The sequence below is a fragment of the Scleropages formosus genome, chromosome 13, assembly GCF_900964775.1.
Source record: "Scleropages formosus chromosome 13, fSclFor1.1, whole genome shotgun sequence".
NCBI lineage: Eukaryota > Metazoa > Chordata > Actinopteri > Osteoglossiformes > Osteoglossidae > Scleropages > Scleropages formosus.
The window spans coordinates 6,485,641-6,499,475 of NC_041818.1; the positions used below are offsets into that span (position 1 = coordinate 6,485,641).

Consider the following 13,835-nt stretch of genomic DNA (forward strand, 5'->3'; position numbering starts at 1 on the left):
GCAGGTTCGATCCCTATCTCCAGCTGTAGTACCTTTGAGCAAGGTACTTACCCTAAATTGCTCCAGTAAAATTACCCAGCTGTATAAATGTGTAAATACAGTAGGTACCTTAACATTGTAAAGTGTCAGCTAAATGAATAAATGTAAATGTTTGGCCTTGAAACTAATATAAGATATTAATCAATTTGACTGATTTTAAATTGATACTCGAACCTGCATCCTTCTGGTTAGACATCCAGTCCTGCAACCTCTTTTCCATGCGTTTACCTGTAAATTGAGTTGTAAAATATTGATCACCAGGTTACAAAGTGACCTTGTCCTTGTATGGGTAGTATACACGAATAACAATGTACATTCCCTGTGGACTCCAGAGTGATAATTAAGTTTTTCCTTTTATTATATGAATTTTAGATCTTTAAAAAATAACTCCCCGTGGAGCAAATGGACATCACCCACCGTAGCAGACCACATGTATGTAACACTGTGCTCTTTTGTACTCTTTCTGTGTGGTTTCAGGTTGTTATGGGCTTCTGTGCACTTTGTGTCATCTTGACTTAATGACTCCTCTCTGTTTTGTATAGAAAAGGCTTTTAAATGACACTTGCACATCTTTTATGTTAGTATAAGAGATCCAGTCCAAAACTGGGCAGCCCGTTGTAGTTGTTGTAATGTTGTGAACCCATTATGAATCTCAGATGAGCAGCGAACGTTATGTTACACCTTTCGACCAACTTCATTCCACGCCATCATGAGTTCTACACTTCTTTTTGGAATTTATGGTCTATGGACCTCTTTTCCTCTAATGATACCGCTCGTGTGTGTGTGAGAGAGAGAGAGTGAATTCTGAATTTTGCATCCGATACTCTGTGATCTTTATTGTAATCTCATCCATTCATTTTGTAATGCTGCATTTTACCACACACATCAGAGTTGTAAAAAATGAAACTAAAACTTGGAAAATTCAATGACTCTGATGGTCATTAATGTCATGTGTTCAGATGCCTGGTAGAGAATGCCATGAAGACTTATGGCAATTGGATGAAAGAAACTATAGTCATGACCAATAAAAGTATTTAAATAGGACGAACGTGACCAGAAGACAACCCAAGAAATGAAGTTTTATATTTAATGTTAATGTGACATTTTTTCATGCAAGAAAGGTTAAAATGGGTTTAGAAATAAAACTACAATTTTTGTATCCACACTACATAGAAAGGTGCCTCAAACACAACGCAAGGGTTATTTTGATACCTGTCTATCGATCTTTTCATTTAGCTCATAAAAGATGTTAACCATGTACTGCACCTTAATGGGACTGAACCCATCTTAGAGGCAGAACGAGGACATAGAAGCATGCAGCTGAAGGGTTAATTGCAGCGCGTGCAAATCCGGTTGGGTAGGGTGGCGGTAGAGGTGGGCAGGGACTAGAGGCGACACCTCTCTGTCTGGATTGTTCGAAGACATTCGGCTCAGTGTACGTCAGCTGTCTTTCTTGGGCTCCGCCGTGGCACACGGACAGAAGCGCAACAGCGAGAACTTCGTACAAATTTTAGTCAGACAGGAGCCCATGTTTGGGACGTGACCTCGAAGGATCACGCGCCGCTTGGTTACCGCAAGACTCAAGGCCGACATCTAGGCGTTGCTCTAGAGCCATTTCCGTACGTCCAAAGTGAGACAGTGTCGTCCTCTTCTTCACAGGGAGCCAAAGACTGACAGCTCGTCCCCGTCCACAATGGACAGGTAGGTGTCTGTTTTTTCTCGACTACCCCGCAAGCCTTGGAGAGAAGACGCCAAAGAGAGGCCGCACACCTGAAAGATTAATCTGAAATACTAACATCCATGTAACAGGTGGATTTAATTTTCACCCAATTTTTGTAGCTCAGTTCAACAATTCCACACATGCGAACCTCATACTACGCTGCCATACTGGCGTGCATTTTTTTCCAGGGGTAGAAATCACAAGAATGCTAGGCGGTTCATTTTGTTACGATATGCTTGGTATGGCAGCAGCTGCAAAGGTGTGTCCCATTATTAATGGATGGTTATACGTGGGAATGTGCTGTGATCTGAGCCGCTGTTGACATAAAAGGGAAGTGTCAGTGCTGGTGGTTCGGTCTGCTATTCAGGCGCTCTTTCATTGGGTTCGAGAGCGTCCCTCCCTGGATCAGAGCGCACGCCCTCAACTAGGTTCACCAGACTGGCCCAACTTGCTGATGCTGAGGCCTTCTGTGAAATTGCAACCTTGAAGGAGGCAGCGTATGATAGGGATCATACTGTGAAACCGCACATGGGCGGGATTTGGAATTCCTGAACAATGATGTCTCAGTTGTTACCTGATGTGCAATTCCTGGACGGCAATTCCTCAGGGACAGCTGGTAGAGTAATGTTACAGCTGCAGCCTTTAGACCCGAAAGTCGTGGGTTCGGTTTCAACTGTTAGTACCCTTGAGTAAGGTACGTACCCTAAATTGCCCAGCTCTAAAGAATACTATGTAATTTTCCCAGTACAGTCATGTGCCTCTTAACATTTCGGACGACAACTAACTGCAGATGATACGACGGTGGTCCCATAAGATTATAATGGAGCTGAAAAATTCTTATCGACTAGCGACGTAACATCGTAGTACAACGTGTTACGTATTCGTGGTGGTGCTGCTGTAAACAAATCTACTGCACTGCCAGTCATATAAAAGCATAGCACATACAATTATGTACAGTACACAATACTTAATAAACACCTATGTTACTGCTTTTTGTATTTACTATACTGGACATTTGTTATTTTACAGTGTACTCTTTCTACTTATAAAAAAGTTTACTGTAAAACAGCATGCTGTTACGCAGGCAGCAGTGTCATAAATCTCCTGTTTACCGTATCTCTTTCCTGCATTAAGGCTTTACCATCTAAGTTTGTATAAGTACACCCTGTGACCGAGGCTTTACCATCTAGGTTTGTATAAGTACACCCTGTGACCGAGGCTATACCATCTAGGTTTGTGTAAATACACCTTGTTATCGAGGCTATACCACCTAGGTTTGTAGAAGTACACCCTGTTATCGAGGCTATACCATGTAGGTTTGTGTAAATACACCGTATGATCGAGGCTACACCATCTAGGTTTATATAAATACACTCCATGATGTTCGCACGACGACGAAATCGCCTAATGACACATTTCTCAGAATGTCTCCCCATCGTTAAGCGACGCACGTCTGTGTACCTGTCCTGCCTCAATAGCAAAATGTTTTTCTTCAGGTTCTAAAGGTTTGGCTGCTGTAAATCAGTACCTGTCTAATTTAGTTAGATGTGATTTATTTTTCAAATATGATTTTTAATATGATTAAATACTGTAAGGCTTGACATGTTCTCTTCCTATTTGTCTATATAAAAGTAGTGTTATTGTAATTTATTTGTATATGGTCAGTCATGCTTGGTTATTTGAACAGCTAAGTGAGACACTCCATTTGTTTTGTCCTCACATCTTGAACAGTTGTCCCCTTTCAATGCTGTTTCTGCATGCAGATGTACCCATAGCTCGACCACATACCCTAAAGCAAACTCAATATGTATGAAAATATTGGCATTTTCCTCCAGCAGCCCACTTTACATTGACTTTTGTTCACAACTGATCTTTTAGCCCTCCCATCAGCAGGACTGTGGAAACTGTCAGCCAGGAGATAAACTCACCTGACTCTGAGTCCAAGAAGTAAGTTGTTGACCTGACTTTCCGGGTGGACACAATGGACCAGTAAGAGAAGAGAGAGAAGCCGTTGACCTGAACCCTTTGCCTTCTGCGCTCTCTCTCATTCAGGGGCTTCGTGTTCGTCAAGGAGTACGTCAACGCGTCGGCCGTGTCCCTGCAGAACACGGGACTCCCTTTCAATGAGCAGTAAGGCTCTTCGCTCGTGCACGTCTATACAGGAGTGTGTCCAGCGATGGGTGCTTTGGTTTCATATGTCGATTCAGTCAGTCAAACAGTCGTGGGTTCGGAATTTCACGCCGAACGTGTGGGTCACTCGCTCGTGCACCGTCTTCCCTTGCAGACTCTCGTCCGACTACGTGTACTCGACTTCGTCCAGCTACTCGTACAGCAGCCCTTCCACTTACTCTGGGTGAGAGCCGTCTTTAAACACCCCCCCATCTCTCACATATATACATGCAGAGGCACAGCCTCAGTTATTCTGTCTGAGCCCTTTCCTGCAGCAGAAGAACAGATTTTAAAGGTTTACAGGAAAGACTCTAGCATAGTGGTTAGAGCTGCTGCCTTAAGGTCCAAAGATCGCAGGTTTGAATCCCATCTCCAGCTGTAGTACCCTTGAGCAAGGTGCTTACCCTAAATAACTCCAGGAAAATTATCCAGCTGTACAATTGGTGTGAATCATTTTAAGTAGCTCGATGTTGCTTTGGAGAAAAGCGACAGTGAAATAAATGTAATGGTCATCTGTCATGACGCACAGGAACATGAGCGCCTGCACATACTGCGGGAAGGCGGTGGGAAGCGAAAACAAGATCACCATCGAGCATCTCAACATCTTGTGCCATCCGACCTGCTTCAAGGTACCGTCCTGTCGTGGTCAGAACACCTTGCGTTACAACGGTTACTGTGCTCATGGTAATTCAGTCCTGGTGTTACACCGATGTTGTGTCAATGCTCGTCATGATGTCACTGTCCCGCAGTGTGGCGTGTGCAGCAAGCCCATGGGAGACCTGCTATACAGCATGTTCTTGCACAAGGGGGTGGTCCACTGCGAGAGCTGCTACTCCAATGCCCTTTAGGGTAGGTGGTCTGTGGGGGTCTTCTCAGGGTTCCTGCCCTTCAGCTAAGACTGATCACCTAGCAGACACACACACACACGACTCTCAGAAATCATGACTTAGCTGCTGCTATGAAAGCAATGTTTTTAGAAGAACGCCGTTGGCTGCTTACTCCGTGCCACTGTGATTGTGAAAAATCCTCACCAAACTTTTTTTTTTTTTTGGGTTTCCCCAGAAATAAAACAGAGGCCATGATGGACAGTGATGTGACTCTGGACCCTTTCCAGCTCAAAGACTGGGGGGGGAAATTACATATTTTAATGCACCAAAATGCCTTATTATCATGATGCCTTATTTTTGTCAATTAAAGTGATAAATGTGAATTTGATAATGGGCCAGGAACAACTTTGGCAGAAATTCCAAGGTGTGAGCTTCTCCAGAACTTTTGGGTGAGACTGATGATGTATCACATTAAAAAAAAAAAAATTGTCTCGCCTTCACTGTTTTCTCCCCTCCATCAACCCATTTTCCACCTGGTAACGTAAACATATTACTGATGTTTGATCTACAATGAGCAGCCGTTATGTAAGTCAAACAGGAATGCAGAGGTAGAACATAGCAATGTTTCATGCAGCAGAGTATTTCTTAAAATGTTTACTTCTCAGAATTCTTCTCTACTAATAAACTGAAACAAACCAGTTTTCCTCTATCTTTATTTTCCCTTACAAAAATGCAGTAACGCTTTAAAACAAGCAATATTAATAGGAACATTACTAAAAATATATTTTTGTTAGCGCGCACACACAGGAGGAGCTGTACAGTAACACTGTTGATAACATGGCCTCAGCACAATGACAATACGTCGTGTTCGAGCTGAAAGAAATTGGCCCCGTGGCACTCATCAATAACTAATGATTATAGATCTTGCACAAGCAAGACCTTCTACTGCCACTATGGTCAGCGAAGAAGTCTAATCAATAGTTCAGACCTGGAAACATGTAACCCTGAGAAGATGAGACTGGTTCCATTCGGAAATGACACCTGTTCCGGAAAAAGTGAATATTGCTTTGAACGCTGTGCTTAGCCAACCGATCCTCAGTGTCTAGGGATGCATTTAGACAAGTGCGACAGCGCCGCTCGTTGCCGAACCTCCTGTCGATGAACTTCCACGACCAACTTTTACCACTTTTGGTTACGCTGACAGCGAATGTCCTTCGTGTCCATCGGGGCGGTCACTCCTGTCGTGGGCCAACCTTCCTTAAGAATGAGCAGTAGCGTCTGCAGCAATGCTTTCTGGGAGTCCCCTGGCTAACGCCCCGCCGTACGCCTGGCTGCCAGCCTCTGGATGTGGTGCCACAGCAGCCCGGGGTCCGATTCGTTGTGCCGGATCAGCGATTCCAGCCCCTCCGCCTGGTCCAAGCTCTGCCAGTAATCCTGTGGCCACATCTGCAGCCAGCTGCCGACAAGGGAAACACAGCCCGGAGCTGGTTTACTCACTCACACACATCATCCGAAACCGCTTGTCCCGTACGGGGTCGCGGGGAGCCGGAGCCTAACCCGGCAACACGGGGTGCAAGGGTGGAGGGGGAGGGGACGCACCAAGGAGGGGATGCTAGTCCATCACAGGGCACTCCAAGCGGGACTCAAACCCCAAACCCACCGGAGAGAGCAGGACCCGGTCGAAGCCACCACGCCCCCCCCTTGGTTTATTCACTGCCCAGAATAAACACACACACCAGGGGCAATTTAGAGCTACCAATCCACCTAAAACACCCGTCTTTATAGTGTGGGAGGAAAGTCACACTTTAAATGTGTGTGTAATGCACACAAACGAGCTGAATGAGCACAGATACACCGTCATACAGTATTACAGAGCAACTGATGAAGGGAAACTGCTCTGATAACATTGTGGTAACTGCTGAAGTACTTGTGTCCGTTTGAATGGGATTTGGTGGTACTTTAGAATAAAATATGCACCACGGTAATAACATAGATAAGTTAGGAGAATTCACCTTACGAAGGGTTTTGCAGGAACAAATGACCACCGCAAGAGTGGGGAAGACTATGGAAAATGCTATAAGAGCTAACTGGGATGAAGCGCCTAAGAACGGAACACGAATGATGAAAGGAGGCTGATTATACCCGTCTCACCTGTCGCTGGTGGGAATGTCCTCAATGGGGCCGTAGCCGGGGCTGGGCACCGGGCAGCCCATGTGGGAGTTGTCGGCCATCCTGGGCGGCGGCGCCGGGCGCGTGTTGGGAGCGCGCCGGTGCGCCCGCTCGGCCGCCAGCCGTCGGTTCTCTTGGTCGCAGACGAAGCACTCAAAGCCGTTGAGGTAATTGGGCCTGCTCATGTCGCTGACGCCCCACTCCCGGCTCTGCAGCGCCTCCAGGAGGCGACCGTTGGTCGCCCGCCCAGGGCTCTTGTACTCCAGGAAGCGGGCGTATGCTGCGTCATCCTCGTCCAGCGCCCGCAGGTACTCGGCAAGCGCGCGAGGAGAGGGGAAGCTGTCGATGAGCACGGCGGAGCGATCGCTGGGCAGCCAGTCGGCTACGGAGGGAGAGCCCCTGTACACGGGCACGCAGCCTAGGTGGAGCGGCCTCCACAGCTTCTCCGTCACGTAGTCGGGGCACAGGCCGTTCTCCAGCGCCAGGTGGAACTTGTAGCGCGACACAAAGCTCATGAACTGGCGGTCCTCCTCGGTGGCCGTGGCCGTGTCCTCCAGACGCTCCGGCAGACGCTTGTTGTTGAGGCACTTCCCATAAGAGTCCACCTGTGGAGGGCGGCCGGGGAGGTATTGTAGATCGCCTGCTCACATCAGGGCCAGTATCGTGAATCAATCACAAATGACGTCTGCGGTGATTTCAGCAGCTCGGGGTTAAATGGCCTACCAGTATTCCAAACTCCTTAAAAAGTCATTTTCAAATATATAACCATATTTTCTTTACTGAAAATATCAGTATGGTAACGGCTGCGGATATAAAACGTCTAATTTGTAAATATATTCTTTATTTTTTATTTAACAACCAAAATTAAAATCTTGGCTGTAATATTATTAGAAATCTCAGTCCACTATAAACAATGAAAATATTTTAAGTGAAATTGGGAGGGTGGCACAGCAGGTTTGGCTGGGTCCCGCTCGCTAGTGAGTCTGGGGTTCGAGTCCCACTTGGGGTGCCTTGTGATGGACTGGCGTCCCCTCCTGGGTGTGGCCCCTCCCTCTCCAGCCTTGCATGCTGTGTTGCCGGGTTAGGCTCCGGTTTGCGGCGACCCCACTTGGGACGAGCGGTTTCAGCCTCTGTGTGTCTGTGTGTGTGTGTGTGTGTGTGTGTGTGGTGTTCGGATACACGTTTCTCATTTCCATTACATTTGCTCAGGTTCCTGTCATAGTTACAGACAAAGTTTAAATAGTTTGATTCTTCCATGATGCCTCATCAAGAAGTGAAGATTAAAGATGAACATATTTACATTGACATTTACATTCATTTATTTAGCTGACACTTTTTCCCAAAGCGACTTACAGTGTTAATGTTACAATTATTTACCCATTTATACAGCTGGGTAATTTTACTGGAGCAATTCAGGGTAAGTACCTTCGCAATGATACAACAGCTGGAAGTGGGATTCGATGACTAGATGAGTTGTTTTTATTTTTATTTTTTTTTATTTTGTGGCAGTATGTAACCTACTGGTCAGAACCACTGTCAACCGACAGGTCGTTCAAATCCCACCTCCAACTCTACCACCACTGATCAAGGTTCTGACCTAGAACTTACCCAGCTGTATAAAGACGCAAATAACTGCAAGTCACTCTGAAGAAAAAGTATCAGCTAAATGAACGCGCATAAATGAGGTGCCAATTATAGAGGGGACGTGTGAAATGAGAAAGAATGCAGTGCATGAGGACTTTCCGAGGACAGAGTTGATGCGGGATCACTAGTAGGTGGCTTAGGTCCTGTCCTGCACTTTCAGAAGAATTACTCGCACATGGTAATCCATTTCTATATATCATTATTTATATTTGCCCATGTAAAGCTGGGGGGGGGGGGGGGGCGCGGTGGCGCAGCGGGTTGGACCGGGTCCTGCTCTCCAGTGGGTCTGGGCTTCAAGTCCCGCTTGGGGAGCCTTGCAGCAGACTGGCATCCCATCCTGGGTGTGTCCCCTCCCCCTCCAGCCTTACGCCCTGTGTTGCCAGGTTAGGCTTCGGTTCCCCGCGACCCCGTATGGGACAAGCGGTTCAGATGATGTGTGATGCTGTAAAGCTGTAAATGAAACATGTAGTATGTGACTGCACTGGAAATCCTGAGTTATGAATGTCTGGAGCAGAACAGACTGTAAGTTGCACCTACGGTACTTAGTACTAAGTAACGGGACCGAATACTTATGTTACTGTCATATTTCAGCTTTTCGTTTTAAAGAAATTAGCAAACATTTCTAAAGTCCTGTTTTCGCTTTGTCAGTATGGGCTATCGAGTATAGATTAATGAGGGGGGAAAGAACGAATCTGACTGATTTTTACCATAAGGCTGCAACGTAAAAAAAGTGAAGAAAAGCGAAGGGGTCTCGATGCTTTCGGAATGCACTGTATATAAAAACTAGCGAATCGACCACAAGATATTCCAGCAATCAATAATCGTAAAACGGGACAAATGCTACAGCATCAAGAGGCTCGAGAGCTGCAGGGCGAGAAGGCGACGCTACCTCGATGTACTTCATGAGCTCCCGGACGTAGCGGTCGCGGTCCGAGGGCACGTCGCAGTGCGACTGCACGTACAGCACCGGGGCCAGGCCTGCCCGGCGCCACCGGTTCTTCTCCTGCAGCGAGACGGCCGGCGGGCTCAGCAGGTACTCCAGCGTGGGCAGCCACTGCAGGGTGAGCGGGTAGTCCGACTCCCGGCGGAAAGTGGCCGTGTAGTTGAAGAGCCGGACGGCGGGACCGTGGGACAACACGTAGTTGTTCATGGGCGACTCCTCGTGGAAGAGCGCCCACGCCTGGTGAGGGAGCCGCGGCAGCGGGGCTTCGTACGCCCGGAAGTCGGTGCCGTAGAAGATGATGGCGGACGTGCGGCGGTGCAGCTGCACCTTGCGGTTGCGCGTCACCAAGCAGGAGGAGAGGGCGCAGTCGACGCGCTCCGTGTCCCCGGGGAAGTGGGGGAAGAGGCCCGCGCTCCACCACAGCAGGATGGGCAGCTCCTTGTTGCCGCGCGTGTCGCTGTTGCCCGGCCCACGGTACGTGCTCGCCACAGCGAACTCCACGTCGGAGAGGGCGCTCTGCGGCTGGAAGGCGGCTCTGTCTGCCGAGTCCCCCGGGTCCTGACAGCGGCACAGCCCGGCACGCAGCAGCCAGAGCCCAAGCGAGACGAGCGCCCGGGCCTGTACAGCCATCTCTGCAAGAAAGCACACCTCTTTAACACATAGCTGTTGACAGGAGAGCACCTTCTGCGTCCTGATGTTTGCCATCTTGTACGACAAAACACAGAATATATTCATACGCTTTCGGTGAGATGATAAAACAACCTACGCAATGCGAAACGCAGCTCACGCAGCAGGTGGCGGTGTAGTGGTTAGAGCTGCTGCTTGTGGATTCAGAGGCGGCAGGTTCAAATCACATCTACTGCCGCAGTACCTTGAGCAGGGTACTTACCCTAAATTTCACACACACACACACATTTTCAGAACCGCTTGTCCCATATGGGGTCGCGGGGAACCGGAGCCTACCCGGCAACACAGGGCGCATGGCCGGAGGGGGAGGGGACACACCCAGGACGGGACGCCAGTCCATACACACCTAGATTGTATAGCCTCAATCATAGTATACTTATACAAACCTATGTGGTATAGCCTTGATGCGGTCAAGAACCACGGTAAACATGAGATTTAAGACGCTGCTGCTGGGGTAACACAGCATAGTGTTTTACAGTAAACTTTTTATAAGTACGCTCTAAAATAACGATAAAAAGTACAGTATAGTAAATACATAAACTAGTAACATAGCTGTTCATTTTCATTATCAATAATTACGTACTACATGGGGGTGCGGTGGCGCAGTGGGTTGGACCACAGTCCTGCTCTCCGGTGGGTCTGGGGTTCGAGTCCCGCTTGGGGTGCCTTGCGATGGACTGACCCTAAATTGTCCCAGTGAAATTATCCAGCTGAATAAATGGGTAAATAATGCGAAGGAGCTTAACATTTAAGTTTTATTGGAGAGAAAACATACACCCACACACATGCTATCTGAAACCGCTTGTCCCAAGCAGGGTCGTGGCAAACCTAACCCGGTAACACAGGGCACAAGGCCGGAGGGGGAGGGGGCACACCCAGGACGGGACGCCAGTCCATCACAAGGCACCCCAAGCAGGACTCGAACCCCAGACCCACCAGAGAGCAGGCACAGGCCAAACCTGCTGTACCACTACGCCCCCGTTGGAGAAGAGCATCATAGAAATCAATTCATCTAAAATTTCTGGGCAGAAAAAAATGAAATGTACAGGAGGGCACAAAACATGGGATGGGGGGGGGGTGGGTCAAGAATAAAACATACAAGCATGTGGTTAATCCATTCAGTGGAATCACCCCTTTAGCCAAATTCTTGTTGTGAGGCAGGTAAAATACCAAAATATTGAGTTATGAAAAATATGCCCTCAAACTTGATTAAAACAGCAAAAGGTATTTTATGCACAACAATAACACTGACATTTTTTGTCTCCGAAGAAACCGTCATTAAAGGTTACATTCCATCCATCCATCCACTCACACTGCTTGTCTGGTGCAGGTCACTTAGGTCCTGAGTCTATCCAGTAAACACAGGGTGTGAGATAAGGTTCTCACAGGACAGAGAAATTCCGATAACGCAGCTCACGGATGTTTACGATACAAACAAATGAAGTTCACGCCACGTCCGGTCACTGCTGTTTGAGACACTCTGCGGTGCTCCTGACAAAGGTTTCATCCCTGCTCTTGCTTTAGCACCTTGACCAAGGTACTTAGCTTGAATTTTTCAAAGCAAAAACTACCCTGCTCTATAAATGAGAAAAATAATTAAGTATCTTAACACTATGTATCACTTTGCTATTGGGTAAATTTATTATTCTGATCATTATTTTCATAATTATCATCATCATAATTAATAATAATAATAACAACAACAACAATAATGTTATTTCAGTTGTGACATTATATTTACCTTAATGAATGACTGTGATTTTTTGACAGTGTTAATGTGATGGGTTTCTATACTTCTTTCTTCCTGTCAACAGCACACAATGTCCCAGATGAGGAAAACCTACTTTTATGGAGATACATCCTGCATAAAATCCACAGGATGTGTCCTTGTCTCACAACAAACTCTACACAACTCCAATCCATGGTGATATCCCACCTGAGCTACTGTTTCCATGTACCCAACTTCCTCATCTCTCTGCATTGGCTTCCAATAGCTGCTCACATCAAATTCAACATTCTGCTTACAGCCTATAAAACCGTCACTGGATCTGCTCCCCAATATCTACAAGACCATTCACCACACCCCAACTGGACTGCTGTGCCCCTCCACTTCTGCTCATTTGGTGGTCCCACACACAACAGGTCCAAAATCAAAAGCACAAAGGTTTCCAGTTTTGGCTCTGATGTGGTGGAATGACTTCCCCCTCTCACTCAGAACTGCTGAATCTCCATCACCATTTAAGAAAGGTCTTAAAACTCACCTCTTTCCTACTAACTTCTCTGCTCTCTTAAGGTCATATAAGTGTTTATATTTAATATTAAAATCACATGTCTTCATCCCACTCTCTCCTTGTGTTGGTGTAACGCACTCTTTGTATTCTTCTCTGAGATGTTCATCGATTTGGAGAAAAGCATCTGCCAAATGAAGAAATCTAATTTACAAAACATATAAAGTAGTAGAGAAATAAAGAAAAAATAAAAGAATATTAATTAATAAACCATGTAAAACAGTTTTGAGATTTAGAAGCTTATATACATTTACAGTGCAACACTTTCCAAGGAACTTTTTTATTATAAAAAGAGAAAGGAATCCACTATCCTCACATGATGAAAATTTTTTGAATGTGTACATAAAATGCGTAGTTTAATAAACAAATACCGATCCGATACCACTACTACAAATATTAATAATACTAATACTACTACTGACTGTAACAATAACCTTTATTGAAATGATGCCTTTGACTAATGCGACTCGCAATGCCAATATATATAGGCAGTCAGCTTACAGTGATTTACAGCAGAGAGGGTGTTTTAACAGTGTGAGCTCAGCAGGACTGGATTGGGACTCGAACCCTAACGTAGCGGAACTCACAAGAATCAAAGCAGGAAAAATTACAATTTTCTTTTTTAAAAAAAATCACAGGTGAAGCTCAAAAACGGACAGATTTGTGAAGATCCGTTCGGATCCGTTTCCTACCGTTTCAGTGCCGCTGCGCCGTCGGTCGCCACGCTGGAAAAGAGTCGCGACCGCACAGCCCGTGCTGATGGAACCGCTCGCGCCGCCGCGGGAGCCTCGGCCTGTCGGCAGGAAGTGGGAGGGCAGGAGACGGAAATGCGCATGCGCACGGAATGCTCCGGGAACGAGCACGGAGAGGGACGGCGGCGCGTGACACACGTAGAATTTACAACTGTTAAATAGTCGCTTTTGTTATAGTTTCATTTTGTGCAAAACTCTTACAATACACAGTGTGGCAGCAATAAAAATATGGTAACAATAGCGAAATACATAATTAAATGTTTGAAATGTAGATTCAGGTAATGCGTGTGCAGGTATCTATACCGTTACCTACAGCAAGTTATTTCTTTTTCTCGCACGCATCAAACAATATAATATTTACTAGAGGCCACAGAAACACGAGTGCTCCTCCCTTAGCTGACTTGTACAAATGGACCACACGCCCTACTGGAGCAGACAACGCGGTGTCGGTGAACACAGTGATAATCATCACCATGCATCGCCTAAATAAATACTTGAAGCTTACATCACATTAGACTGTGCATAAGTGGCGCTATAGAAGCTAACTATTGCCACACGTGTTTCTTTCCTGTAAGCACTGAAACCGTGTGCTCTTTG

At 46.4% G+C, this 13,835-nt stretch overlaps 2 protein-coding genes across 2 annotated transcripts; one reads left to right on the forward strand and one right to left on the reverse strand.

Moving 5' to 3' along the window:
• The first annotated feature begins 408 nt into the window (after positions 1 to 408).
• On the forward strand, positions 409 to 5,241 carry LOC108925483 (zinc finger protein 185-like). Its single transcript, XM_018737462.2, has 8 exons — positions 409 to 471; positions 1,699 to 1,740; positions 3,638 to 3,706; positions 3,812 to 3,889; positions 4,044 to 4,112; positions 4,458 to 4,557; positions 4,678 to 4,777; positions 4,991 to 5,241. Coding segments are annotated over exons 1-7 (459 nt in total). The 5' UTR covers positions 409 to 469; the 3' UTR covers position 4,777; positions 4,991 to 5,241.
• Positions 5,242 to 5,464: 223 nt separating this feature from the next.
• pofut4 (protein O-fucosyltransferase 4) lies at positions 5,465 to 13,653 on the reverse strand. Its single transcript, XM_029257559.1, has 5 exons — positions 13,179 to 13,653; positions 12,460 to 12,613; positions 9,458 to 10,143; positions 6,907 to 7,529; positions 5,465 to 6,211 (listed from the first exon to the last, which is right to left on the reverse strand). The coding sequence occupies exons 3-5, from the start codon at positions 10,139 to 10,141 to the stop codon at positions 6,064 to 6,066; spliced, it is 1,455 nt and encodes a 484-aa protein (XP_029113392.1). The 5' UTR covers positions 10,142 to 10,143; positions 12,460 to 12,613; positions 13,179 to 13,653; the 3' UTR covers positions 5,465 to 6,063.
• Between the last annotated feature and the right edge of the window lie 182 nt (positions 13,654 to 13,835).

Coding starts and splice junctions, on each gene's coding strand:
- pofut4 (XM_029257559.1), bottom strand. CDS start 10,141: ATGGCTGTACAGGCCCGGGCGCTCGTCTCGCTTGGGCTCTGGCTGCTG. Junction 7,530..9,457: donor AGCTCATGAAGTACATCGAG/GTAGCGTCGCCT, acceptor CGCCCTCCACAG/GTGGACTCTTATGGGAAGTG. Junction 6,212..6,906: donor GACATTCCCACCAGCGACAG/GTGAGACGGGTA, acceptor CCTTGTCGGCAG/CTGGCTGCAGATGTGGCCAC.
- LOC108925483 (XM_018737462.2), top strand. Junction 1,741..3,637: donor TCCCCGTCCACAATGGACAG/GTAGGTGTCTGT, acceptor CTGATCTTTTAG/CCCTCCCATCAGCAGGACTG. Junction 4,113..4,457: donor AGCCCTTCCACTTACTCTGG/GTGAGAGCCGTC, acceptor CATGACGCACAG/GAACATGAGCGCCTGCACAT.